The sequence below is a fragment of the Pithys albifrons genome, chromosome 4 (genome assembly GCF_047495875.1).
Source record: "Pithys albifrons albifrons isolate INPA30051 chromosome 4, PitAlb_v1, whole genome shotgun sequence".
Lineage (NCBI taxonomy): Eukaryota > Metazoa > Chordata > Aves > Passeriformes > Thamnophilidae > Pithys > Pithys albifrons.
This window is the reverse complement of record NC_092461.1, coordinates 59,381,802-59,407,680: the sequence shown is the minus strand read 5'-3', so window position 1 is coordinate 59,407,680 and position 25,879 is coordinate 59,381,802. Positions and strand designations below refer to the sequence as shown.

The window sequence follows — 25,879 nt, the reverse complement described above, 5'->3', positions numbered from 1 at the left end:
TCCTGTTAAAAAGTATAATTTATTTGTCAACTTGGTTTTCATAAGAATGATACATCCTAGATAACAATGGCAGCAGTATTCTCAAATAATGACATTCATTAGATTGTCTTTAGGAAATCTCTTATCTTTCTTCACAAATGTTGACATCATCCTTACCCATCATATCTCAGATTTATGAAAAAATGAAATGTTTACAGGTAATGCAGAGATCAGATGCTACCCTTCTCATTCCTTTTACATAAAAACCTGCTTTCAAGTATTTTATAACATTACTTAAATAAAACCTCTCTTAAAGCATATAGAGTAGATGGGGTGGTGGTGGTTTGTGGAAGCAAGGAATCAGCATTTGCTGATCCTTTCAGCTGAATGCCTCCTGAATCACACCCTGTGGCAACTTGTAATTCTCATTCAAATGAAGATGTGAAAAGTTTTCAAGCATGTTTATACTATAATTAATCTGCTTCAGTTACAACTTCATTTCTTGATTCTTGATAAGACGAAAATGTTCATGTAGCACACAAAGATACACAACAGAGCACAAAGAAAACTGGTAATACAAGGCTGCAACTCCTATCTAAGCCTGAATAAAGGTTTTGGTCCCTTAGCTTCCTTAAATTCCAGGCATTTATCCCTTTCACTGATGCACATATGACTACTCATAAGTACATTCTCATGGTAGCTGAACACTAAACCCCTTTTGTTTAGAGATTAACACCATAAAATAAATTTTATTCCCCCTACTGCAGGAAGCATCACCAGATGTAGCACTACATAAAACTAATTATCCTTTGATTAGTCTACAAATTATCTGATTTTTTCCTGTAGTATCTTCAAGTTAGCCTTTTCTGCAACTTATATATCACAAGACACAAAAAACTAGAATTAGAATATTAAAAAAATACATATTTAATTTTAAAGTGCTATAAAGGAAGATGCTGAATGTTAATTTTTAAGTCCTAAAAAGCTAACCTGGTAAAAGTAGTTTTTTAATGTGTAAGTTGGAACCTTGGTCTCACCGATCTCAGCTGTGACTACAACTGAGCAAAGGTTTCATCGCATAGTAGATTTAAAAAAAATCTAATTCTGTGTCTGACTAAAAGAAACACTCTCTTCCCAAACCTTTTACTTTTGTGGTACGCTTGGTACTTTCTTACCTATATGGAAAAAAAAAGGAACTAAACCCCCACTTTATTATCTGTTTGGTTATGCCATAAGACACAGACTTTACAAATGTGGTTAATTCTATGGACTACAAATCCAACATGGTGATGAGGAGATGCTACATTAGTAGACCAATACTTTTGGTATAAGTCATCATAAATTAAATATTGAAAGTTTAATTCCAGAAGAAAAACAGTAAGGTCAAGTGCAATATAGCACAGCCACCAAAAACCAGCAGTACAACAGAGATACTGATCTACTGGAAACAGGTTTTGTACAGATAGTGTATCAGAGACGAGAAACAAAGAGTACACATTTTACTTGTATGAAACTGCAAGAGACAAAACAAACTTCAGGAAATTCATACAACTTAGATAAATCAAACAGCAGGACAGAGAGGTGGGATGAAAAAGAACTATTCTTTACATATTCAGGAAAATGAAGCATTTCTAAATAGGAAAGAGGTTAACTCCTACATAAGAGGGGCATGACACCCTAACAGAGGCCACTATAGAGAATCCTTGCTCTTGACAAAATACTACACTGTGACTTCAGAATAAATGAAGAGTCCACAGCAAACAAAGGTCTGCTATTAATTCAAAGCTACAAACCCTGGAGTTTGGATGCAAACAAATTTTCATAATAAGGATAGTTAGAGGTAGCAGAAATGCTGATAATGCTTTCTGGAGACACTAGACCACCTCGAACTCAGGGTTGCTAATACATTTCTATGGGAAAAAGATATTAAGTGCTGTGGAGGGACAAATCATACAAAATCTGTTTAGGATCAAGAAGAGACTGCAGGATACTCTCTAACAGACTTGCCACTTTTGATACTTTTAATAAAGACAGATTTGCACCTCCTGGTTCTAATTGCAACAGCAAATAACAGAAATATGGCAGGCTGCTAATATACACATTTGATGGCAAATAATATTGTGGCACTGGATCTGGAAGCAATTGCTCTGAAATCTCTGTTGACTCACAGAACAGTAGCAGAGAATTAATTATGTTTAGGGATGCCCAAAGATAGTTAAAAACCTGCTAACTATATTTAATTGCATCAGATGAAAGCAAAATGTGTCACTCTAAAGATCAAAAACTAAACTTTAAGATATTCAAATAAATAGGTTGTTTCAATCAGAATATAGAATGAAGAGTGTAATAAATCATTTCACAAAGGTAGTTCAAAGATATTGGATCAGCTGTTACCATACTATTTTTGGGATTGACTATTGACAATAACCAATCAAGAACACAGCCACCATAAAGCTATTTATTCAATTTAACTGTGTATGTTTTTGAAAATTTAAGAGTCAAAAGAGGATGCAACATATTTTTGTGTTAATAAGACTCTTCTGGGTAAGACTTCCTGTTAAAAATAACAAAAATAACAAAAAAGTAATTGTATAAAACCAGGCTGAAGAATAAATGGATAAAGTGTTTAAACAGAACAATAAAACCATTGCAAAGCCAACTAAGAAACCAAATAGTGAAAGAAAAAAGCAGAAAAGGTGCATTTGATCTTTTTTTCTGTGTGGAGGTGAACTGCTAGTGAGATCTGGCACCCACTTTGACCACACCAAAAAACCCCTGTCAATTCCCACAGGCAGCATCTTGTGAGTAAACAGTTTTCTCCAGTGTCTCTGACTCAGAAGAGTGTCGCTTACCCCGGGCAGCTGTCACAATCCAATGGATGATGGACTTCATCCCTCAGCTTTATAGGGAAGTGGAAGGTCATATCTATGACACTGAAGATCAGTCATAGCTGCCTGAGAAAACTAGTTCAGTCATCTCATAAAGGTCTAGAAGGTGCACTGTATTGCAGTGGTTATATCTCTTGCAGGCACATGTTACTATAGGGTATCCACCTGTCTACCAGGCAGATCACTTTAAAGTGATGAAAACTAAAAATCCACTGAAATGACAATTTGTCTTACATCTTCCCTTTTCATTTGTGGAACACCACACTGGGAATTCAAATTTAAAATAAATTTTAAATTATTCTTTAAGGCACGAAAAGGACTACTTTCCCACTAAATCCACCTACTAGTTAAGCTGGTAATGCAACAAACTTTTCTGACAAGCTTGAGAAAATACACAAAATGGGTAAAAGCTTACTGGGCATCTTCTCTGTCTTTGAGGGACACATATAGCATGCAGTTAAGAAGTGGCAGGCTGATAAGACTCTAAATCTAGAAATAAATGAATGGACAATACAGGGGTTCAAAACTGGGATCAAGAAGTCTGAGAAAGAGTAGAAGAGCTGGTGAACTCCTTTTCTTTCCTTCATAGGCAAGCTGGCACTTGTAGGAGACTGGAGGAATGGCTGCCTAGTACAAAACAACCAGGTGGGAAGTAGTGGGGGAACAGGGCGAGTTCTGGGTTGGTGGGCTATGTACTGCTCCCCCCACCCCCCTGAGCCTTCTTGCACTGCGCTGCGGAGCATGTACACATTTGGGGACTCAGTCGCCCATCTGCAGGGTAATGGGGGTGGCCAACCACATGGGGCCATGGGGAATGTTCTGACTTTGCAGAATGCAGCCATGAGACTTCAATGCTGAAATTAGCATCAGCTCGCCTCAGGGAGGAGCCCAGCAGACCTGAGCAGATAAAAGGATGGTGACATGTGTGTGTGGCAGGAGGGTCTACCCCGGTAAGGCCTGGAATCAAATTAGGCAATGCATACAATGCAAGCTGTCTGTGCAGTTATGGGTGGTGCCATGCCAATGTTTTTGGTGTTCAATTATGCGAAAACCAGCTTGGTTCACCAAACTTCAAACACCAGTTCTGCTTTTCAAAATTGGATGTGGCAGATAAGATGGTAGCTGGCCTGTAAATTTGTGACTAGCAGTCAATCACTTTATAGTACAACGCTCCAGTTCCCTTTCACACAGTCAGATTCTTCTAACATAACCTTTCTGTATGTGCGTGTGTGGAGATTCCTCCTTTGGGCTGGGGATGTCCCCCAAGGATACTCCTTGAGGTTGAGTGGAAGAGTGTGTATGGATGAGTTACATCGAATTTCTACTTCATAATTATTTCTTTTTGCTAGATTAAATATAATTGCTTCAATAATCACTTCAATATAGTGTGCTATCCTATCTTATACTAGCAGTAGTTTTAGCATTTATATTGTGCAGTAAATAATTCTGATTAAAATCTTTTGTCTGATCATTTGTAATAATAATTCATTTTGCATAAATATTCTCTGTTTGCCATTATTAAAACTTGCAGGGCAGAAGTGGTTCAATCACACCTCTATTAATTCCGTCAGTTTAAACAGTTGACAAAATCCAAGGCTAAGACTGGATACTTTCTGAACCTCATGACTCAACAGCAGAGCTTCTTTAATACATGTTGGCTAAGCCTTTCACTCATCCGTGACAGCGTGGTGCATTCCACCACCCTGGATTTAAAAGCTGCTGAGACCACCCTGTACCCTAAAATGGTGACAATCTACCTTTCTCTCTGTTCTCCTACCTTCTTATCCTCACAATCTATTCTAAGCCAGACCAAAAAGTTCCAGTTGATGCCTTGTTAAGTGCCTTGTTGTGTCTGGATAAGTTAAAGATTGCTAAGTTTAAGTTTGCCAAGTGCCTTATTTAAGCAGAATGTTCTACAGTTTGCAAGTAAAAGTTGTTATTGCACCTCCTGAGAATTTTGTTGTTTTTCCCATGCACCATCCACAGTAAAACCAACTACCTTCCCCTAAACCTGCCAAGTGGGGCATTACAGCACTATTACTCAACAAAAAAACTAAGACCAGTAAAAATACATGTTGCTACAAAATACAGAATTTCCAAAACCATCTTTAATCCATTTGCTTCCAGTAGTTTGTGCATTCTTCCATTAATTTTTTCAATGTATTTCATGTATCATATAAAACTAAATCAACCTCATATCACATATGCAATTCTGTCATTTCAATTTTATACTTCAGTGGCTGCAGAGTGTGTACCTCTGAGCCACATTTAGGACATGTAAAATACATATCAAATAAGTAGTTACTTTTAATACAATAGTAACAAAAAACATGTGGACAGCCTATGGTATGGGGCATGGTAGGCCATTCCCCACATAGTGAACATTCCCTGCTGTGGCCTGTTAATGTGTTTTGACTATCAGAAAGACTTACAATAGGCAAACACCAAGAAGTAATTTTAAGTTTCAGTTTCTGTACATTAATAAGTGGCAGTAGATAAATTAGAAACTCAGCAAAGCCATGCCATAAGAGCTCCCTGTTCATGTATTCAAATCCCACCTGACGAACACTTTGGGGCTTGCAAAAAACCGACCTAATTCCTAGAATACGTTCTGTAAGTGTTGCAAATGTTCCTTTCCGAAGAAAAACCAGAAAATTTACAAGTCCACAAAATTTAAGAAGTCCAGCTCCAAAGCTAATATAGCTCTTAATTTTGCAGAAAGATTGTTGTTGACGATTGCTGAATAAATCATAACATCTTTCTTCCAACCATCTTCCACCAACAGTGAAAATAAGATACCACAACTTCTGGTGTTTGCTCAGAGGCTGGTACTTCTCTGTTTGAGATAAGTTATTCTTGTATTGAATATTCAGAATAGCCTGTCCCACAGTTGCATTCTTGGAACAGACAGTGAATCTCCATAATATAAGAGAAAGAAATGCTTTTACTTCTGGTTCAAAGTTAGCCAACACCCCTGGTTTAAATCCATGAAAACAGCTGGTAAACTGAGACCACACGAGTTGTTCCAGGGCTTTGTTTAGTTCAAGAGCATCAAGTTGACTTATTCTGAGCACAGGATTCACATTCTTTTCATTTCCAATGCTGGAGGCCATTTCTTCAGAAAAAAACTTTCTAGGAATAAAACACAAATAGATGTTAATGTAATGGAATATTTCCTATTTATCTTTTTATTAAAGATACCAAAATTGTAATATACTAGCAGTAAACAAGAAATATCTTTAGAATGCTGTTGTTAATATGTTACAAGTCATTTCAAGAAACTTCACATTAACAGCATAGAATTTCATCTCAAAAGAAATTATATTTGACTATTTCTCACATACAACATTTGGATTTGCCTATAGGAAATCATTCAACATCTTTTAGATATTTAGAAAAAACCACCAATTTAGTATTTCACTGTATACACTTAAAAATACTGCATGGCATAACTAATATTCAATTGGACCGTAAAATAGATCAGAAAGAAGAATTGTAAAATTTCATAGTGTTCTATGGAGAAATTGGGAGGATGAATATATTATCTAAAAATCTAGTAAAGAACAGTGGAGTGGACAGAAAATATAGCAACATGAACACTTCAGCAGCTGCAGCTGAAAGTAAAGTCTTAGAAATACTAACAAACTTAAGGATTACTTTTAAAATTGCTTCCTTTAAACATTATTGTATCTGGAGTTCTGTGACTAAGAAAATAAATGCAACAAATTGCAAAAGCAAAATACAGTTAACACCTCAATGCAAAACTGTGGGGTAAACAATTTTTGGTTCCTTTTTCCACAAAAAAAACCTACAAAGTGATTTAGAACTGATATGTTTCAGGTAGTATGCAGCATATTTCACTTTCTAAGCCAGATTCTTTGCATAACTGACAATGGTACCTCAAATTCTTATTTATAAGAGAAAAATTCATTATAACACTCACAAGATTACTGAGTAAATGATGCTGTATAGGTTCCTGTATAGGAACAGTTGCCAATGGTGTGAAGAATAAAAAAAAAAATCCTTCCAAACAAACAACCATTTGCTGAAAAAGTATGCACCAAGAAATTTAAAACTCAATATATTTTAAAACCCAGTATAAAACATTATTTGTAGATTTTTTACCATGTTTATAATTTGTTATCCCTGCAAGGAAAATATCATGCAAAGCTAACAGGAAATATGATTTTGTACTTAAAGTATGGCGTATAACAATAGTTTCCAATTAACTAAGACTGCTACATGGGTAGGGCACACAATAGCTCCATTCAGTTTCTTTAACCTCCTCCTTCCTCATTAGCAGGCAAAAAGACAGGTGAAACTAGCACTCGGCCCCATCCTCTGGGCAAACAGCTTTGGGGTTCATGGTATAAACCTGCACAGCCCAAAAAGCTGGCATACAAAGGCAGTACACCCAAGCCTGTCACACTCATCTTTCTAGCAGCAGAAACATTTTTCAGTATGATTCGAATAACTTCCCTCCTCTACTTTATGATCAGAGGGTCAATTCAACCTCTACTGGATCTTGCTGCATCATTTCAAGAACTCCAGTGCAAATGTCTATCCATCCTCCTACCCCTCATCTTACCCCACTACTATTTTAGGAACCAGAGCCTCTTGAGAACCATTTGATCTGGAACCTGTCACTCTGGTTTAGTGTTACTCACTCATAACCGCTACACCCCTAATGTCTTCTTCATTTCCTCTTCTACTCATTTCACTCTACTCTTCTTGTTTCAGTGTTCTATACAATTCCCAGTACACAAAATCTCCTTTAAAAATCTTACAGTTACTCGAAAGGAACATCTTATCAAACAACTTCCTTGATCCACCTACTAAGATGATTCTCCAACATCAGTTCAACCATCTTTTCCAGCTGTGTTCCATTATGCCAGGTGCTAGGAGAAATTTCTGTTGTAGATTTCTCATAAATAAGGTAGACTAAATCTGTACAGATTTTTTCCCCCCTCATTACAGCCACAGTATCTAAAGAAATCTGAGCAAGTAACAAATGGGTCATCAGGAACCTTCTGAAGTCCAAGGAAAAGGTGTCAAATACATAGGATTATAACAGATCATGAAATACACATGAAAGCCAATGGATTTTTACAGACTAGGTGCCTCTATAACTGCACACCTGCTTTGAAAAAAGGATGTGGTGATTCTAGTAGGCAGAAAGCTGAACACAAGACACCAGGGCATCCCTGCAAGGCATTAGCATGAGCACAGCCAGCAGACTGAATGATGTGCTTACTACACTCCACTTGGCATTGCTGAGCCTCCACCTGGGATAATACCTCCAGTTTTGTCTCCTTTCTAGCAGTCTTACAAACAAAAAGTTAACATCCTGAAGAGTCCAGTCACTAATACCATCAGAGATCCCCAAGACCTGCTATACGAGAAGAGCTTGAAGGGACTCAGAGTGTCCAACTTGAAGATAAGGCAGCTAAAAAGAGATCTATGAGTAATTGTGCACTACCTAAGGGCTGCAGGAAAGATTAGTCAAGCTTTTGTGTGAGATGCACTGAAAGAGAGAGGTGTGTGTTAAGTTGCTACATGAGAAATTCCAATTGGACATAAGGAAGCTGGAACAGTTTGTCTACACGGACTGTGAAATCTTCATCCCTGAAAATTCCTAAAACTTGACTAAATGATGCCCCAACTTACCTGTTTTAGCAATTAATTTATTCCTAATTTTCACAGGAGGATAGACTAGCTGTCCTAAAGATCTCCTCTGGAACTAGGAGCTTGATGTTTCCACTGTAGACCCTCACTGTAGAATCTAACTGATTTGTGATAATACATATTTTTTCATGATCCTTTATAGAACTTTATTTGAAGGAAATAACTTCAATGAACCTGTCAGAGTGGGCTGGATCTTCATATACAGAAAACAGGAACCACTTTTGAACCAACAAGCCCAATCACTGTTTGTTAAGCTTTGAAATTTTGCAAAATACAAGTCTCCTTCTAAAAAAACATTAGAATCAACACCATGCATACTGTTTAATCATGACATGTTTAATGTGTCTTCCTGAATAACGAGCTATCAGACTGATTCTACTTTGAGTCACTTTTATACAGACTATGTGGAAAAGGAAGAATACCAAAACACAATAAAGATGCAATCCTTTAAATTATGCTTCTAAGACTGTTACCTAAGAAAAGTTTTCTTTTTGATGAATTAAGTAAGTGTTCTCAATTCAAGCAATAAAACTGGGTATTGTTTTGAAGTTCTTTGTTGCTAAGAACACAGAAAGTTTGCCATAGGCCATGGCTGTTAACTGGACCCTGCAAGTTACCTAAAGATTATATCCATACACCTTTGATTTTAATGTGTGAGCACACTTCAGTGTGCTTACATGTACAGGCTGAAGAGTTCTGCTATACACTATGCTTTCTTCTGAACTGATTTAAGGTTTAATTGCACTCAGAGAAGATACTTACTTCCCACTGGCAAATATTAAGAAACAGTTTGAAATCTCCATTGTCCTATGAAAATGTCTGCAAATGTCTTAATGATCTGAATAATAGCAAGTGTTTCTTTCAGAGAAAAGGCCTAAATGTTAATCTCTATTTTGCTATGGTAGGAAATTTCCCTTTTAAAATTAATTCTTCTATACAAAGTCCTTTCAGAAATTTTTTGTATTTTTCAGTTTGTATTGTTTTCACAGACAGTAGTACTAGAGCAGAAATAAATGAGAACTATTCTGGTTTAAGACTAGATAATATACACAGCCTATAAGTGTCAAGACATTTAACTTGTACATCTTTTCATGTTATTTTTGCATTCTCTATATTCTTTTGAGCTACACAGAATATAGAGAATGTTGTTTTTCCTTCACGTTTCTTCATTAAATTCAATTTGTCAAATCCTTACTGTTTTAACTCTCCTAAGTTGTTTAAAACCTACAAACTCAGAATAGACCCAGTAATGAAAGAGACAAGTATCAACACTCAAATATTTGATTAACTCTATGTGGATTAACTTATTAGATAAATAAACTTTAAGATAAACCAGTAAAAACTACTAATTGAAAGGTTCTCTGTTGGTTTTATGCTGTGACAGATACTGCATAGAAAAAAAATTAAACTGCCCCTGTGAAAAACAAAACAAAACAGAACAATGTTCCTCTTAAATAACCTATATTTTGTCTGGTTTGGATTTTTTTTAAAACTAAACAAATTAACAGTTGTACAGTACATTATGAAACAAAAAAAAATAATGATTGTATATCACTAGGGAAAGAGGAATTTCTTCTGTATTTATTAGTGCTGTTATTGAACATTGTACAAATTATGAATGAATATATTTTATTTGGAAACACATTATTGACAGAAATCTATCAATAGTAATGTGAGTATTGCCAACAGCCTGTCAATATTAATGTAATTATAATTAAGGTGATAACATGGATTTTATCTATAATACCGAGTAACATCTCCTGGATTGTCGTTATCAATATAAGCATTATTACTGACCTGTTTCTGGAACTATCAGTATGAGATGTATTACCATCAGGCATATTTGTCAATGCTTTCTGCCTACAAAAATTTTACATTTACATTTCCAGGTCCGTAAACTTTGCCTGCAGAAATATACAAATCCAAGTAACCTCTTGGGTGCCGTTTTTTTCCACAGGGCTATTCCACTGTGAATAAGTAATCATGAGGTTTCTATACTATCTCAGAGCTACTGGAATCGCATTTCCTGCTTTTCTAGCATAATCATTAAAAGACAAGTAGACATAGATGCAAAAGCCTCAAAATAATTTTAAGTAAGATTTGTCAACACACTTTTTGGGAAGCCAAATAAAAATATATTTATTCTTCATTAAATAAAAAAATAACTTTGTTCCTTACTGCTCCAAGTTAAACCTACATTGAGGAAGCAAAAGTAGCACACTTATTAACTTCACTGAGTTCATGATTTACCTCCTTTAGACAATCTTTTCTGTACAGCCAAAATACATATTCTGAGCACTGTACTTATGCAGAGATGGAATGGACCACAGAGACTACCAAATCCTAACTCAGCACAAGCAGAGGCTCAAGAATATACTGACAGGTGTCTAACTACCAAAAAAGCCAATTCCACAGTTTTATGAAGTAGTCTGTTCCAGTGTTTTATCACCCTAGTAATTACAAAGAATATTTTTCTCATGTGCAATCTAAAGCATCTTTATTACAAGTAAGAATGCTTTTAATTCTGCAACAGAAAACAGTAACATCAATGGAGAAGCATTTCCATTTGTTGCACCTTCTCAAGAGCAAAAAGCAAAAAGGCATGTGAGGGGATTGATTATGCACAGATTTGCCAAATGAGACAATATTCTCTGTCCTACAACATGCCTGGTATGATACTCCAGAAAAAACAAACCAAATAAAAAACACAAACAAACCCCACAAACTAGTTTTTTCCAGCAGCATATTAGAATTTACATTGAGATCTACTATATCTTCATGTCTTTTTTGGTCACTTGTCTCTCTGAATAATTATTTCCTGTTTTAGATTCATGTATTTGAGTTTTTCCTGTTAAATGCAGTGCCTCATACTTGCCTGCATTGCTTTTTATCTTGTTGATTTTAGCTATTATCTCCAAACTCAACAAGAGTATTTTGGATTCAGATCTTATGTTGAAAACAAAAGAAAAGAAAAACAACCAAATTTTAACGCCCTTTCCAGCTACTATCATGAGTAACTTTCTAAGTATGCGTTCTCTTCTATCATCCAACTCATTAATGCCTTTTCACCTTGACAGGGCACTACAGACAATTATTCTGTAGAAGTAACTTTTCAACTTGATGCTGATTGTATCAGCATCTAATGGAGATACTACTGACATTACATTTCCCTAGTTTGCCTATTTAGGTAAAAAGACTATTAAAATCAAGCTGTATTGTACCTCAAGTTTTCCTCTTACTTACTAAACTTGTGATCCTTTCTAAGAGGAGAAACAGATTGAGGTTTTTTAGAAGCAGGTCTCATCTCATCAAACCATACTGGATGTTCTACAATCTCTCTTCTACACATTATTAGATACAAATTAATTGCTAATCTATTTAGTCTCAAACCTTTATTTGGAATCAAACCTGACAGCTTCAATAATTCTCTTACAGAAGAATAAGCAGGCACAAAAACTGACACACACAAACCCATTTTGGTGGCTATTTTCACCCTCTGGGATATTAAATAAATAAATAAAATCAGCAGTGCCTAATTCCTCAATCATTCTAGGATGAATTTTATTAGGATTTGCCACTTGAGCACATCTATATTAAGATTCCTTAGGCTATTCTTTCTGTGCTTTGGTTCCATTCTTATTTCCTGTATAAGATTAATTTTATGAAAGGAGCAGGTCACAATATATCTCTTTTACAATGTATGAAGTAAAGAATCAGTCTTTGAAAGTCTGTTACTTGTTCTCCTTTCTTATTTAGTAACAGATCTAGGTAATGGACCTATCCCTTTGTGCCTCCTCTTAAGTCAGACTTTTGGACCTTTTCACTGATTCTTTTCTTGTGCCTTGTAAATTGAAACATTTTGTTATTTAAAGTCATAAATTTCATTCTTACATTCCTATATTAATTTATATTCATCGTTAATCATATTGTATTATTTTTGCCTGGACAACTCTTTTGATTTCCAGGCCATGGAAGAATTCCTGATATATAAAGTCTCTTTAACATCCATTATTAATATTTTAGTTTATAATAATAAATTATCCCAACATGAAGAAATAACAGGACATATATTAAAGGTAACCATTTTTTAGCCCTTTCAACAGACTAGATTCTGTCCAGTCCCAGCATTGAGATCTGTGGCCCAGGCATGGGGAAGGAGTATGCAGAGAGGGCATGCGAGGAATCACACCCTCTCTGGGGATAACACTGACACACAGTTGCCTTTTTCTTCAGGAGGTACAATGCATTTGGCATTGTGCATTCAGTGTTGCCATATGGAGTGTGTGAGAGTACAAGCCAGACCCTTTTATGTTCATAAAGTTAGTGTATCAACACATAGCAAATGAAAACTACCTTTCCACCCCCACAAGAATGCTGAGATGCTTTTTTAATGTGGGGTGATGGGATGTTTTTTAAGTGCCTTTGTGGTTTTCTTTTTTTTTTTCTGTGAAAATGTATACCATTTAACTGTTCTTTTCAGGTACTCTCAATAGCAGAGGATATTTTACAGATGTCAATTTAAAAGAAATAAATGTTAAAACTGGGAAATCAAATTATATGCATTCAGTTAACTTTAAAATCTTCCTTAACATCGACACTCATATTACAGAACATGGACCCCAGCTGCTCAAAGCCTCATGTCTTACCATTAATTCTCATCTACTTCTTGCTCATCAAGTGTAGAGAAATATCCTCAGATCAAAGTCTAATTGGGAGTCCCAACTGTGCTGTCTCTTAATCACTGGAAAATTAACTTATCACTGTATCATTACCTCAAATAACCTTAAAAAGATTGATTTTGTATTACTGTCTGGATTTCTGTATACTTCAACCCAATACCTATCATTTTCTAAAGAACATAAATTGATTCTTTAACCATTTGCAATAACTACTAACACTAACTGAAAAGCCAGTAGCACATTACAATCACAGAAACTATTATTTATTTCTTACATTTCTGGAAGACAGGACTATTTCTTAAATTAGACAAGTCAAGGAAAACACTGAATGACTGTGCAACAAATCGATCCCACGGATAAAATTAAGATTTTCATTATGGAGGTTGAGTGAGCAACTACTAACAAATCCCAGAATCCTAAATGCTATGGTTACATTTAATGTCCAAAGACAAAGATACATTCAAATCACAGATTGTTTTTACAACTTTAATTAGATATATAAAAATGAGATGCAAGAGATTAGCAACTGCTGAATGCCTGGAGACAGCAAGAAAACATAATGATAGCTCATTGATTTACCCTCCATAAACTACCTGCCAAAGTCAAAATATTAGAGCTTCAAGTTACAAAATCAAAACCAGCTCAGAAGAGCCAGAATTGATAAAACAGTATGAAGAGCAGTAGGAAAGTGCTGCACTGTTAAAAGCTGTATATCAGTCATTTCTGCCAGCATTTGATGGAAACTGAAAATCCCATGTCAGTGTAATACATTCTTACAATAAATGCAACAAAGATTACAACCAAGACTACTATTGGTCACATTAAAGATACTCTGAATGCTAAGAGCTTCTACCGACTTCAGAAAAATTTCTCATCAGTCAGCACTTGTAAAAGACAGATTATTAGATGCAAACAAGCAGATTTGATAGACTAATTACCATGTAACTAATATTTAAAATACTACCTTTTAAAAGCTGTGATGCTAAGTTCATGGCTACAAAAGCCCTAAGTACATTTGTATTCCTCACAGTATAGAAGCCAGAGACAGCATCACCCTACCAACTTTTTGGATTGGCCCCAACCTTCATTTATGAGAATAAATAGAAAGATAAGCATGTAACAAATTAATGTTCAATCACTCAGTCCCATATTTCTCTTCTTCCTCCATTTTATTTCCTCTCTTTTTTCACTCTTCTACTTAGTACAACAAATTACAAATTAATCTCTAAAGGGAAGTGTCCGTCCCACGTATAAATTTCCATTCCTTGCTATACTAAACAAAATCTTACTGTTCCTTCTAATTAAATCAGTGATAAAATCCCAAAAGTTTAAAAAAAAATTAAGCTACAGCATAGCCTGAGACCTCCTCAAAAACATGGTTAAAACCGTCAGAACTAGATAATGGGAATTATCTGGAGAAATGCCTTATCTTTACTGTTGATGAATCAAAATGGTGAAGAGACATTTGAAGCAGTCGAACAGAGTGGCAACTGTGATAGTTAACTGGGAAGGAACAGCACCTTGCAAAGATGGGGCAACATTTCTGACTAAATCAAGAGGTATATGAGCATGGGTAAAATGAGAACGCCTTGTGCTACAAATGTAGGTTTCAAGTGCTGATATGATCACCAACACATGACATAGAGACCCTTGCACTGGAAGACATTTTGCTTGTGATAATGTTAAAGGATCTGGCAAAAGTATGGATAACAAAATAATACTGCATTGCATGTATAAAAGTACATAAAGCTTCGTGTATGTGCCACCCTTTATGTAAAGGAGATGAAACATCAGCTGGTGGCAGAGTTATGCAGCTCTGTTTCAGAAGTGTCCAAAAACAGAACACCAATGCACAGATGTCAGCACATTGCGGGCAGTTATAGCTATAACTCCTTCTTTGCTGGTTACTGTTACCTGAAAAATTGGTCTTACACCTCATGACATATACAACACATCTGCATTTCACTGTTTTGTATGTATGTATGTATGGCCAAACTTCGCAAACGAAGATTTGGGAAGGGCTCTCCCCACATGGGTGTGCCCTTCAAGCCTGCGCAGTGGATTTTTTAGGTCAGGCACAGCGTGCGCAGAACTGGCCCCACAATTTCAGTCCTGAAGTCCATCTGCCACGGCCAAGCAAGCTTGGACAGTGACAGTGAAGTCCTCAGGACCGTCTACAGCACCCGGTACTGACCGGGGCTGACCTTGCTGAGCATCCGAGATCTGACGGGATCGGATGGCAGGGAGGCATTGAACTGCCCGGTATGGTCTCCACTGAGACTCGAACTCATGACCTTGTGATCCAGAGGCCGGAGTGCTCACCATTACACCACACTGTATCTCACATTGCCTTATTTGTCAAGCAGTGTCAATCTCAATTTTATGAATCTTTTCCATGCCCCTCCTTCCCTTTCTTCCATTCAAAACTACATAAAAAATAAACAAAAAGAAGTCATCTAACTTAAATTCCCATTTCACACCTGTGTCTCTGTTCTGCTCCTACCTGTCTGATCCGTATGCATGGATCACCAGGCAGGTATGGAGATGTCAGGATGAAGATTAAGAAGATACTTAGAAGGGATTCAGAAGCAACACCTGCTCTAAATCCTTTGATATAATTTACCACAGATCACAGAATCATGATATTTTGCATTAAACACCCTACGTTTACCATTTGTTAAAAGTCACTGCCCACATTTTATTCCAACTTTCTACTTTTTACATACATATGCATACTAAGTGCAGACTTATGAATATTCAGCATATGCAAGTGTAACAATGCTGATCCAAGTACTGCACCACAAGAATATAAGGTCCTTTAACCTTACTAGAAATACTTACTAGATGAGAATAGCAAAATCTGTTCTAAATGCATAGCTAAGTCATAATTAACCCTTGTCCCCATCTACACCAAAAGGACTGTTATGTGAAAACAATGTCATTACAGATTGTATATATTTATGATATGCTAGAGCTAATACAGTCCTGCATCAAATACAAAGACAAGCCCGTTCACTGTAAGTTTTAAGTTTTAGCCTTACAGTACAAGGCATAACTTATGAATAATTGGATCCAACTATAATCAAGATCTCTCAATTGGTGTTAAGAAAAGAACTTTACCTGACACTTATGCCTCATTTTTTAGGCCTTTACAGAAACATAAGGTGATGTAATTTCAGACAGCTACAGTCACTGTCTCCAATTTTCCCACTTTGTGTCCTTTTCTTACTGACTAGTTAGTGCCAGCACTAATTTGACCCCCAATTGCACTGTTCTTCCATGTTAAACTGGCAAAACCCCCACCTGCAAATTTACCACATAAATGGATCACCACAGAATCAGATAAGATACATGCAGTAGCATGTAGTAAGAATAGCATCAGGGTCAGGAAAAACAGGTGATCATGAAACCAGCAGCCTTTAATCTCAGCATCATTCTCTTACATCACCATCAGTCAACAACAAGACAGAAAACTAAGCTTTTCATTTGACTGGAATTGTTCTTGCAGTCTTCAAGCCCACCATGCTGAATGCACAAACATAACACCACAACACTGCAAATACAAGTAGTCAAACTTTTTGCTGTCTTTCAAAAATGGAAAAAAAAATATTTGTACAAGTCCACTGAAGGATTCATGCAGTCTTGCTGGCAGGAGGCTGCTCTGTTTAAATAAATAACACTATGTGATTCCTCCCTACTCTTACCTTTTTCATATGATTGTACGCAGAAATGTTTGGCATACACGGTGACTAATAAAGGTGCTGGGAAAATTAGATGTGCTCGGCGTCCCAAAACCTTGACAGTTTTATTACTTGCTAATTGCAGTAACTTTAAGCACACAAGGGAAGACTGATATGCTTTCACCACACTCTCCTCAATCCTGTAAATTCATTAGCATTTTAGAATCCACTGGCATGGTTGCACACATGTATTACAAGTAACAGTTTAAAAGAGGGATAATAATTTCCTTCCTAGGCAGTCTGATCTGTATGCTTCTAAAATCCCTCTGCAATTCCAATATGAATTTCCCTTCATGATTTAGTTATGGCCCAAAGTGTCATGGCCATATATTAATTTCCTTTCCAGGGAAAGTTGTTGTTTTTTTTAGCTTGTCAGACCTTTCCTGTGGTATCTTCTGTCAGCTCTGCTGCCTATAAAATTAGTGTTATTTTTGAATACTATAATTTCAATGTATTTTTTCAAGTCTTCTTAGAATTTAATTTTTAATTAACTCCTTTCTTTTCTAACCTCACTGACAATAGATTAGCTCAGCTGGTTAGAGCATAGTACTAATAACACCAAAGGCACCAGTTTGGTCCCCACACAGTCCACTGACTTAAAGAGTTGGACTTTATGATCTGTGCAGATGCTGTGAAAACTAAGACAGCAGCCTAAAGGCCAAAAATCTCCACAGGTCGTCCCCTGCAGAGAAAGGAGGATGTGCCCAGACCCAGTCTGAATTAACCCTGAATCAAGAGTTGTACCAGTGGTAAGTCCTCTCTCTTCCCATATTGTCTATTTGTTCTCTTTTCTATCTCCAATTTTCTATTTCTTCTTTTACCTTTGCTTAATCTGAAAAATCTGAATATAGTTTCCACTTGAAAACAGTCTGAAATAATATCAGACTTCCGAGTTTCTTGTATCTCACCTCCAAAACAAAAAAATTTACCCACCACCTCTGAGATAGGCCTGTTACAAATAGACAATATCCTTTCTGTTTTCCTTCTCCCAAAGACTTTTTTTAAAGTTTAGATGCTAACTGACAATACTTCCTGCATGGCCACAGGAACCATTCAGCTCTTCCGGGAAGGTACAGGGCAGGCAGAGAGCCTGCTACCTTCTCTGTCCACATACAGCACAGTCTGACTAATGAGTCAGCAGCTTTTTAGCACAACACACTGACCTTTTTAAATTTTTTTATTTGCTGCTTTTAACTTCACAGGGAGTTCTGTACAGTAGCTGGTGTTAAGAGCAGGTTAGTTAGTTAAAAGGCAAGTCACATCCTTTCTTTTCCTCCCTTCACTGGTCTATGTGAAAAAGTACATATTCTATTAGGTGTCAAATGGAAAAAACCCAAACCAATCCTATCTCCACCCACTCTCCATCTCCCCAAAAACCGCCCAATAAAATCCCCTAAACAGCAGAAGCAAGCTGCTTGAAAACACAGTAGTGAAGTCATCTTCTGCCACAGCCCAAGAGAGTAACAAGTTTTAGGGTCTGTCATCATTGACTGCAGCAGCAATACAGTGAGTGAGTCTGTTTCCATTTTAAGTCATGAACAACTTACTATCATTTAGGTTGAAAATTTAAATCCACTCTTTGCATATTCTGAAAAGTTGCGTGAATTCAGATGTTCTTCTGGAAAGATAATATTTGGAAACCAGATCTTTCTAGATAGATATTTACATTAGGGCATTCCAATGAAAGATTGATTTTAACTGACAAAATTATCATCTTCTAACTGCACACATTGCATACAAGTGCAAATACATCCTTTTCACATTTTGTATCTTGTAACTTGTTCAGTTTTTTATACACCAAGCAAATGTATAAGGCTAATATATTTGTAGAGAGTTAAGTGTATTTATGATGTGAAGGATCAATACAGACTTTAAAATATTTATTGTGATTTAAAGAAAAACATGCCTCTCTTGAAGCTTGCTGGCAACGAAGTCTTTTATTTGCAGTCACTTTAAAGTGGTACAGAGCGGTTTTCTCTCAAAATTTCCTAAACTTTGTCTGTTGATAGTGGGTTGCCCAAATACTGCTTATGTATTATAACTGCAAGCTGAGAAGAAAAAATAAAGAGAAAAATGAAAAGAGATTACATTGGAGTTGACTTTTACCCCCTCCTTTTTAATTTTTTCACATTTGTGGTAACAGGGGCAAGTAGAAAGGGATAAATCCCTGCATGCTCAAGCAGGAGGAGCCATTTGCCCAGGACCATGTCCAGACATCTTTTGAGTATCTTCAAGGAGGGAGATTCCACAACTTCCCTGGGCAACTTGTGCCAGTGGTTGGTCACTCTCACAGCGAGAAAGTGTTTCCTTACCATCAGGTAGAGCTTCCTGTATTTTGGCATGTGCCCACTGCCTCTGGTCACTGTACACCACTGAAAAAAGCCTGGCTCTGTCCTCTTTGCATCCTCTTTTCAGGTAGTTATATAAATCAAGAAGATCCTGTCAAGCTTTTGCTTCTCCAGGCTTCACAGTTCCAGCACTCTCAGCCTTTCCTTACAGGAGCCCTGTGCCTCAGTTCCTTAATGAACCTTGTGGTCTTTTGTTGGACTCTCCAGTATATCCAGGCCTCACCTCTTCTGGGAAGCACAGAATTGGATATAGTATTCCAGATGTGGCCTCACCCCTGCTGAGGAAAGTAACAGGATTCACAACCACATCCCTTGATCTGATGGCAATACTCCTTCCATAGCCCTGGGTACCCATCAGCCTTCTTTATCAAAAGGGCACACTGCTGGCTCATTCTGAAATTGGTGTCCCACCAGGACCCCCACAGATTTTTCTCCAAAGTTGCTTTCTGGATGGATGTCACCCAGCAAACACCAAGGAACAGAGTTAATTTTCCCCAGGTGCAGGACTTCATCTTTTCCCTTTGTGAACTGCATGAGATTCCTGTCAGCCCATTTTCTAACTTTTTTAGGTTCCTCTGGATAGCAGCATAATCCTCTGGCATATCAGCCATTCCTCATGCTTTTTTGTCATCAACAAACTTGCTGAGGGTACACTTTGCCCTATCATCCAGATCATTAATGAAGATATTAAATAGGATTGAACTCCATTGAGCCCTGGGGTCCAACACTAGATACCAGTCTCCAACCGGACTTCACACCATTGATCACCACCCCTCTTGGTCCATCTGCTCTGCAAGTTTTATGATGACCTCAATGTATGCTCACCCAGCCTGTATTTTAGCAGGTTCTCTATGAGAAGACACTGTTGAAAGCCTTTCTGAAACAAGTATCCACTGCCCTTCCCTTGTCAGCCAAGCCAGTTATTTCATTGTAGAAAATTATCAGGTTGATCAAGACTGGCTTCCCCTGGGTAAATCTATGCTGACTGCTCCTGATCACCCTCTTGTCTTTAACGCATCTTAAAATGGTTTCCAGAATTAGCTGCTCTATTGTCTTCCAACCTTCTGGGGGATCAAGGTGAAACTGATCAACCTATAGTTCTGTGAGTACTCCTTGCCCTTTTGAAGACAGGAGCAACATTGACTTTGCTCCAGTCTACAGCACTTCTCCCAGTCTCCATGATCAATCAAATATTGATTTGATCATAGAGATATTTGATTTTATCACAGTGATATAAGACAGCTCCCTCAGCACTCATGGGTGCATTCCATCAGTGCCCAGAACCTTATCTACGTCCAGTTAACTCACGTATTCTCTGACCTAAACCTCTTCCATCAAGTGTACATCTTCCCTGCATTCTACAATTCCTGAAGGTCTTTGCTAGTAGAGGCAGAAGCAAAGAAGGCTTTCAGTACTTCAGCCTTTTCCACACTGTTGTCACCAGAGCCCTTGGCCATATTTTTCCTAATCCTCCTTCTGCTACTGATGTATTTACAGAAGTGCTTCTTGTTGCCTTTGTCATCCCTCACCAGATGCAACTCCAGGCACTCTGACTTTCCTAATCACGCTCCTGCATACTCAGACACTGTCTCTGTATTCCTTCCATGTTACCTGTCCCTGGTTCTGCATATTTACTTTTTATGTCCGAGTTTTGTGACAAGCTCCTTGTTTATCATCACCAATGCAGGGCTGCTGGCATTTTAGCCTGACTTCATACCTGTCAGGATGGACTTCTCTTGAGCTCTGAGATGACCCTTGGATACAAACCAAATTTGCTGCATCCCTCCACAGTCTGACACTGTGCGCCTCTTCTAAGTAGATCCCTGAAGAGGCCAGTGCCTGCTCTCCTGAAATCCAGGGCAATGATCTTGCTTTCCAATACTTAAACCAGGCTCTCAAAGAAAGCAGACACTAATATCAGTAATCGGATGAATAAGAAATAGATTACATTAGTTTCTGTCAGGGATCACATAGCTGAAAGGAAACACTGCTAAACTGGCAAAAACATGGTGAACTTCTTTATTGAAAAAGTATTACCGAGAGAGTCTTAAATATTCTCTCTGCACAAAAATCATGACATTCTTAGAAGGTTTTAGAAGTCAGATATCAAAAATAAAGTAATACACTGTATCTTATGTTTCAGTTAGACTGATGCTAATCCAGAACAAATTTATTGGTAATATATGAAGAACATTTCTTATTAAATACAGTGCTAACTTCTAATTCAAAAGCTTATTCATTTTTGTTTCTTCTTACTATACTTTTGTTTTTGAAGCACACTACACTTGCAAACTGATTTTATGTCCAAAACTTACCAGTTAGTGTTAGCTGGACACAATTTATTCACTTTTTTCTATCTTCCTGATTCCTGTTTTCAATGACTAAATAAAACAGATGGGTAATAAGGTACTTAAATTATAATCTCATATTGTTGACTGATTTTGTCTACTGTTTAATTTACTGGTAGTTTTCCTTCAGATGACTGTCCATCTCTTATTTCATTCCCCCTACTTTCTCTGAATCTCATGGCTTTGACACTGCTTTCATATGCTTAAAAAAGTAAGAAAAGACATTCCCATTTTCTTGCAACATGAACACATAATTAAATGCTTGTTGGGTTTTTTCTTCCTAAAAGACCACGTGTTTCATTACTACATGCAGATATACATTAATACTGAATTCAGACATCACTCCCTGCACCTTGACTATTTATATATTGAAGCAATTTATTTTACAATATATTTTTGGTATTGGTAATATATAGACATAAACCAGTTTTCTTCCCAAATATTCTCTGGGTAGCATTCTTTAGTGATTTTCAGAACTGTCACTTTAAAAGACTATAACAGACTGTTGAACAGAGGAGAAGATAAAAATCCCTTTCCTGGCTTACACCACAGTATTTCATGACAAATGAAGGTCCTTGGATTAGTAACAGTGTCAAAAACTAACCAGGTATAGAAATTACCTTTCCCACTCTATTTTATGAAGGGTTCAATCAAGTCTTTATATACCATTAATACTTGTTTGTAACCTTTAGTTGAATTTAATTTTGTTCATTACAGGAACATTTACTTACTACATGTCCTGAATCACCCTAAGTATGAAAACCTTTCTTTGCATGACTACATTTTCTAAAAAAAATATACCTACAGTCCTGGGGTGGGGGAATAATAGAAGAATCTATTAGGAGAAGAACACTCAGGGCTGTCAAATAAATAAAAAAATTCCCTCCCAAACCTAAACATCCTCCTTGCACAAAACAGACATTCCATATATCTAGCCTAATCCTTAATAATCTACCAACATGAATCAAGGCATACTATTCTAGCTACTTGATAGCCTTTTAATAAGTGGGTAGAGTCATAATGCATCTGAAGGCCTGTTACATAAGAAATATTTTTTTCTAAAAATAAATTCAGAAGATGAGATTTTATATATTTGTACTGATATACTAGGAGTTCTACGGGTAGCTCACTTAAGCATGAGCCGATTCAGAAATATACGTTTGCTACTATTACTTCACAGTTTTTAACATTTCTAAACTGAAGTAAAAGATATTTTGACACTCATGCAGAGAGATGCCTAATTTTAACAATTTACTTTATATGAACATTTTAATGGGAATAGATTTTCTTCATTTGCTGAAAAGGATAATCTCAACAAATTAAAAAAATCACAAGTTTGAACAAAGGTAGGCCTAGAAGTTAAAAGGACTTAAAGGCAAAATGAGAAGCAAAGTTATTTCAGTTGCTTTGGCCCCAGATTAATGCAATTTCATAATGCTTTGTAAGTAATAATAAACATATTCAATTCTTACTTTAAAAACTGCAAACACATATGCATAACACTGGGGTTTTAAAAATATTTACATACACTTACTTATAAAAAGGCCCAAACAGTCCATCCCTTTCAGCCTCCCTCAACACAATCCAGACTGGTAGGGGAGCTTGCAAAATCTTCACAGAGAAGAGCTTTAAGTGTAATCCACTTTCCAACCCACAATCTCTATCAATAGCTTAATGACATGGAGAACACTACAAGCATCATGCTAACTAAAAGTGTAAATCATAGAATCATCAAGGCTGGAAAACACCTTTAAGATCATCAAGTCCAACCATTAACCCAGCACTGTTTCTGCCCCTAAACCACATCAGTCAGCGCCAGATCCGGACACCTTTTAAACACCTCCAGGGATGGTGACTCCATCACCTCCCTGGACAATCTATTCCAATGCCTGACCTCTGGAACAGTGCAAAATTTATTTTCTAATATCTAATCTGCATTTCCCCTGTCTTAGCTTGAGGCCATTTTCTCCTGTCCTCTCACTGAAGGCAAAGTAGAAGGGACAGGTCCCCACCTCCCTACAACCGCCTTTTAGGCAGTGGGTAGAGAGCAATGAGGTCCCTTCTGAGTATCCTCCTCAAGACTAAACAAATCCAGCTCCCTCAGCAATTTCTTACATGACATGTTTTCTAGATCCTTCACAAGACCTGTTGCCCTTTGCTGGACCACCTCAATGTCCTTTAAAATGACAGGCCCAGAACTGAATGCAGGACTTGAGGCATAGCCTTATCAGTACCAAGTACAGGAAGATGAAACACATCAGCTATTAAAATTTTAAGATTTTCAAAAGTAAAAAAAATGCTGCTTTCTGAAGTATATGTTTGCACAGGCAGACACAAACCTCTGACAATTGTTAGCAATAAAAATACTACCTGATTTACCCAGAAGACAAATTATTTAAAAAAATATTATCACAATGTATAGGATAGCAAAACATTGGAAACACTTTTTTTTACAGAAAACTGAACTAGCTTACTCATGGTATGACCTCTCACATATACCACTGGTTTTTCTCCATATACATCACTACAGATACAAGTGTTGAACTATTCTCTGCAAAGAACGGGTTTGTGGCAAATAAAATGTTTTAACTCCAAAAAAGTATTCTTAGTAGCAACCAATGCTAGAGCACTATCAACCAAAGTAGGTGTTGCAATACTGACATGACCATCTATTTCTGTAGTAAATTCCAGAACACTTAAAAAATGTATGAGTCAAATCCTCCCGGTACTCTTGATGAGATTGATGCAGCCCTACTGGTTTATTCAATTTCTACCAAAAATTAAAACTGAAAAAAAGCCCTTTTAGTGAGTTAATTTATATCTTACAGGTATGAATTTAATTCCACAGCAAGTCACTCAAATTGATGACTTCATGCAGCATGAAAAAACATTAAAAAATCAAAATCAGATGTGAATTTTTACTCCATTTAACAATTTATTTGCTACTCTAATTAAGGTACCAGCAATGACACTATTAGCTGTTTTTCTACTAATCATTTAATTAAATAAACTAGTGATGATGAATAAACAGGAATTGAAAAACAAGCTGCTGCTGACTAGAAACTGAAAGAGAGATGAAAAAGAATCTGTAGAAAAGAGCACTGATAAAATATATCTTCAATAAAGAATCAAAAGAGTATTAGTCTTAAAAGAGAAAAGTTTATGGGCAACTATTGCTGAACTGTATGTTAGTAACAGCTCAAAAAAGTTTCACAAGCACTCACTGAACTCCAGTAAAATCAAAATACGGCCTTTGGCTGTACTTATCTTTGCCTCCCTCCCACTGACAGGTGAAAGATCACACGGGAAGTGTATCTATACACAGGGCTGTGGTATCCAGTATGGGCAATGTCATAAGCAGAACTCATCTCTCTGTCAAAACACGTTGGCCATTCAGAATAAATCCACATTCGTTTTCTGGAAAACCAGTGGTTTGTTACTTAAAGGCTGCTCAAAACTGGATTAACACAGGGTGAAAGGTGCCACCCTCACCTTTGGCAGGTTTCCTGTAGGCACCTATAGGACGCAGTCATAGGGAAGACCCTTGGAGATTATAAATGCTTCAGTCTCTGAAGTAACAACAGACTAACAATTCAGAGGTAAATACCCCTCCAACAGGATATTACACCCTTTCTTCTCCACGGACCTCGTCGCCAGGCTTCGTCCTCTCCTTCCGCATGCCCGGGTCTAGCTGGATCCCTCGCCGTCCCTCTACACGCAGCGGCAGAACCGGGAGCCCGAGCGCCAGCGGGACCCGCGGCACGGAGGCGCACGGGGAGCGCGGGAGGCCCGGCACAAATTCTTACAAAAAGAGAGCTAGGGACTGACCGTGAGGGGCTGTGCCGCGGCTCCCGCTCTCCGCCGCCGTCCGGCTCGTCCCGCCCGCCCCACGCTCCCACTGACCTGCGCGGCCGCCGGGCTCGGTACGCCGGGCTCTGCCTCCAGCGGAGCTCCGCGCGGCCGGAGCCCCCTCGGGTCGCTCCGGGGACTGTCCCCCCGGCCCGCGGGCACAGGAAGGGCCCGGGAGGCCGCACAGGCCGAGAGCGGTGACCGCCCGCCAGCGGCGCAGGAAGCGCTTCGGGAAGCCGCGATGGCGCGCGGGAAGCGCTTCCCGCACGGCGGCCGCGCCGGGGCGGGCCGGGCAGGGCCGCTGTTTGACTGACAGACCGAGGACCAAATCAGCGGCTCAGAGTGAGAAGGAACAGCCAGTGG

General features: G+C 37.7%; 1 protein-coding gene across 8 annotated transcripts; it reads right to left on the bottom strand.

The window, feature by feature from the left end:
- On the bottom strand, positions 1-25,768 carry PEX2 (peroxisomal biogenesis factor 2). 8 transcript variants are annotated; one of them, XM_071554314.1, is made up of 4 exons: positions 25,160-25,557; positions 21,037-25,084; positions 19,284-19,597; positions 1-5,999 (listed from the first exon to the last, which is right to left on the bottom strand). In XM_071554314.1, exon 4 carries the CDS (start codon positions 5,978-5,980, stop codon positions 5,066-5,068), a length of 915 nt encoding a protein of 304 aa, XP_071410415.1. In that variant the 5' UTR covers positions 5,981-5,999; positions 19,284-19,597; positions 21,037-25,084; positions 25,160-25,557; the 3' UTR covers positions 1-5,065. The 8 variants fall into 8 exon arrangements, 7 of the variants coding, with proteins under 7 accessions (XP_071410415.1, XP_071410416.1, XP_071410414.1 ...); XM_071554315.1 differs by having other exon boundaries at positions 19,284-19,594; XM_071554313.1 differs by having other exon boundaries at positions 19,284-21,213; positions 24,892-25,084.
- Between the last annotated feature and the right edge of the window lie 111 nt (positions 25,769-25,879).

Excerpts from the sequence above, each read along its gene's own strand:
- PEX2 (XM_071554311.1), bottom strand. The coding sequence starts at position 25,200 with ATGACTGCGTCCTATAGGTGCCTACAGGAAACCTGCCAAAG. Across the intron at positions 6,000-25,159 it reads CTACAGGAAACCTGCCAAAG|AAAGTTTTTTTCTGAAGAAA; the intron begins GTGAGGGTGGCA and ends TTTTATTCCTAG.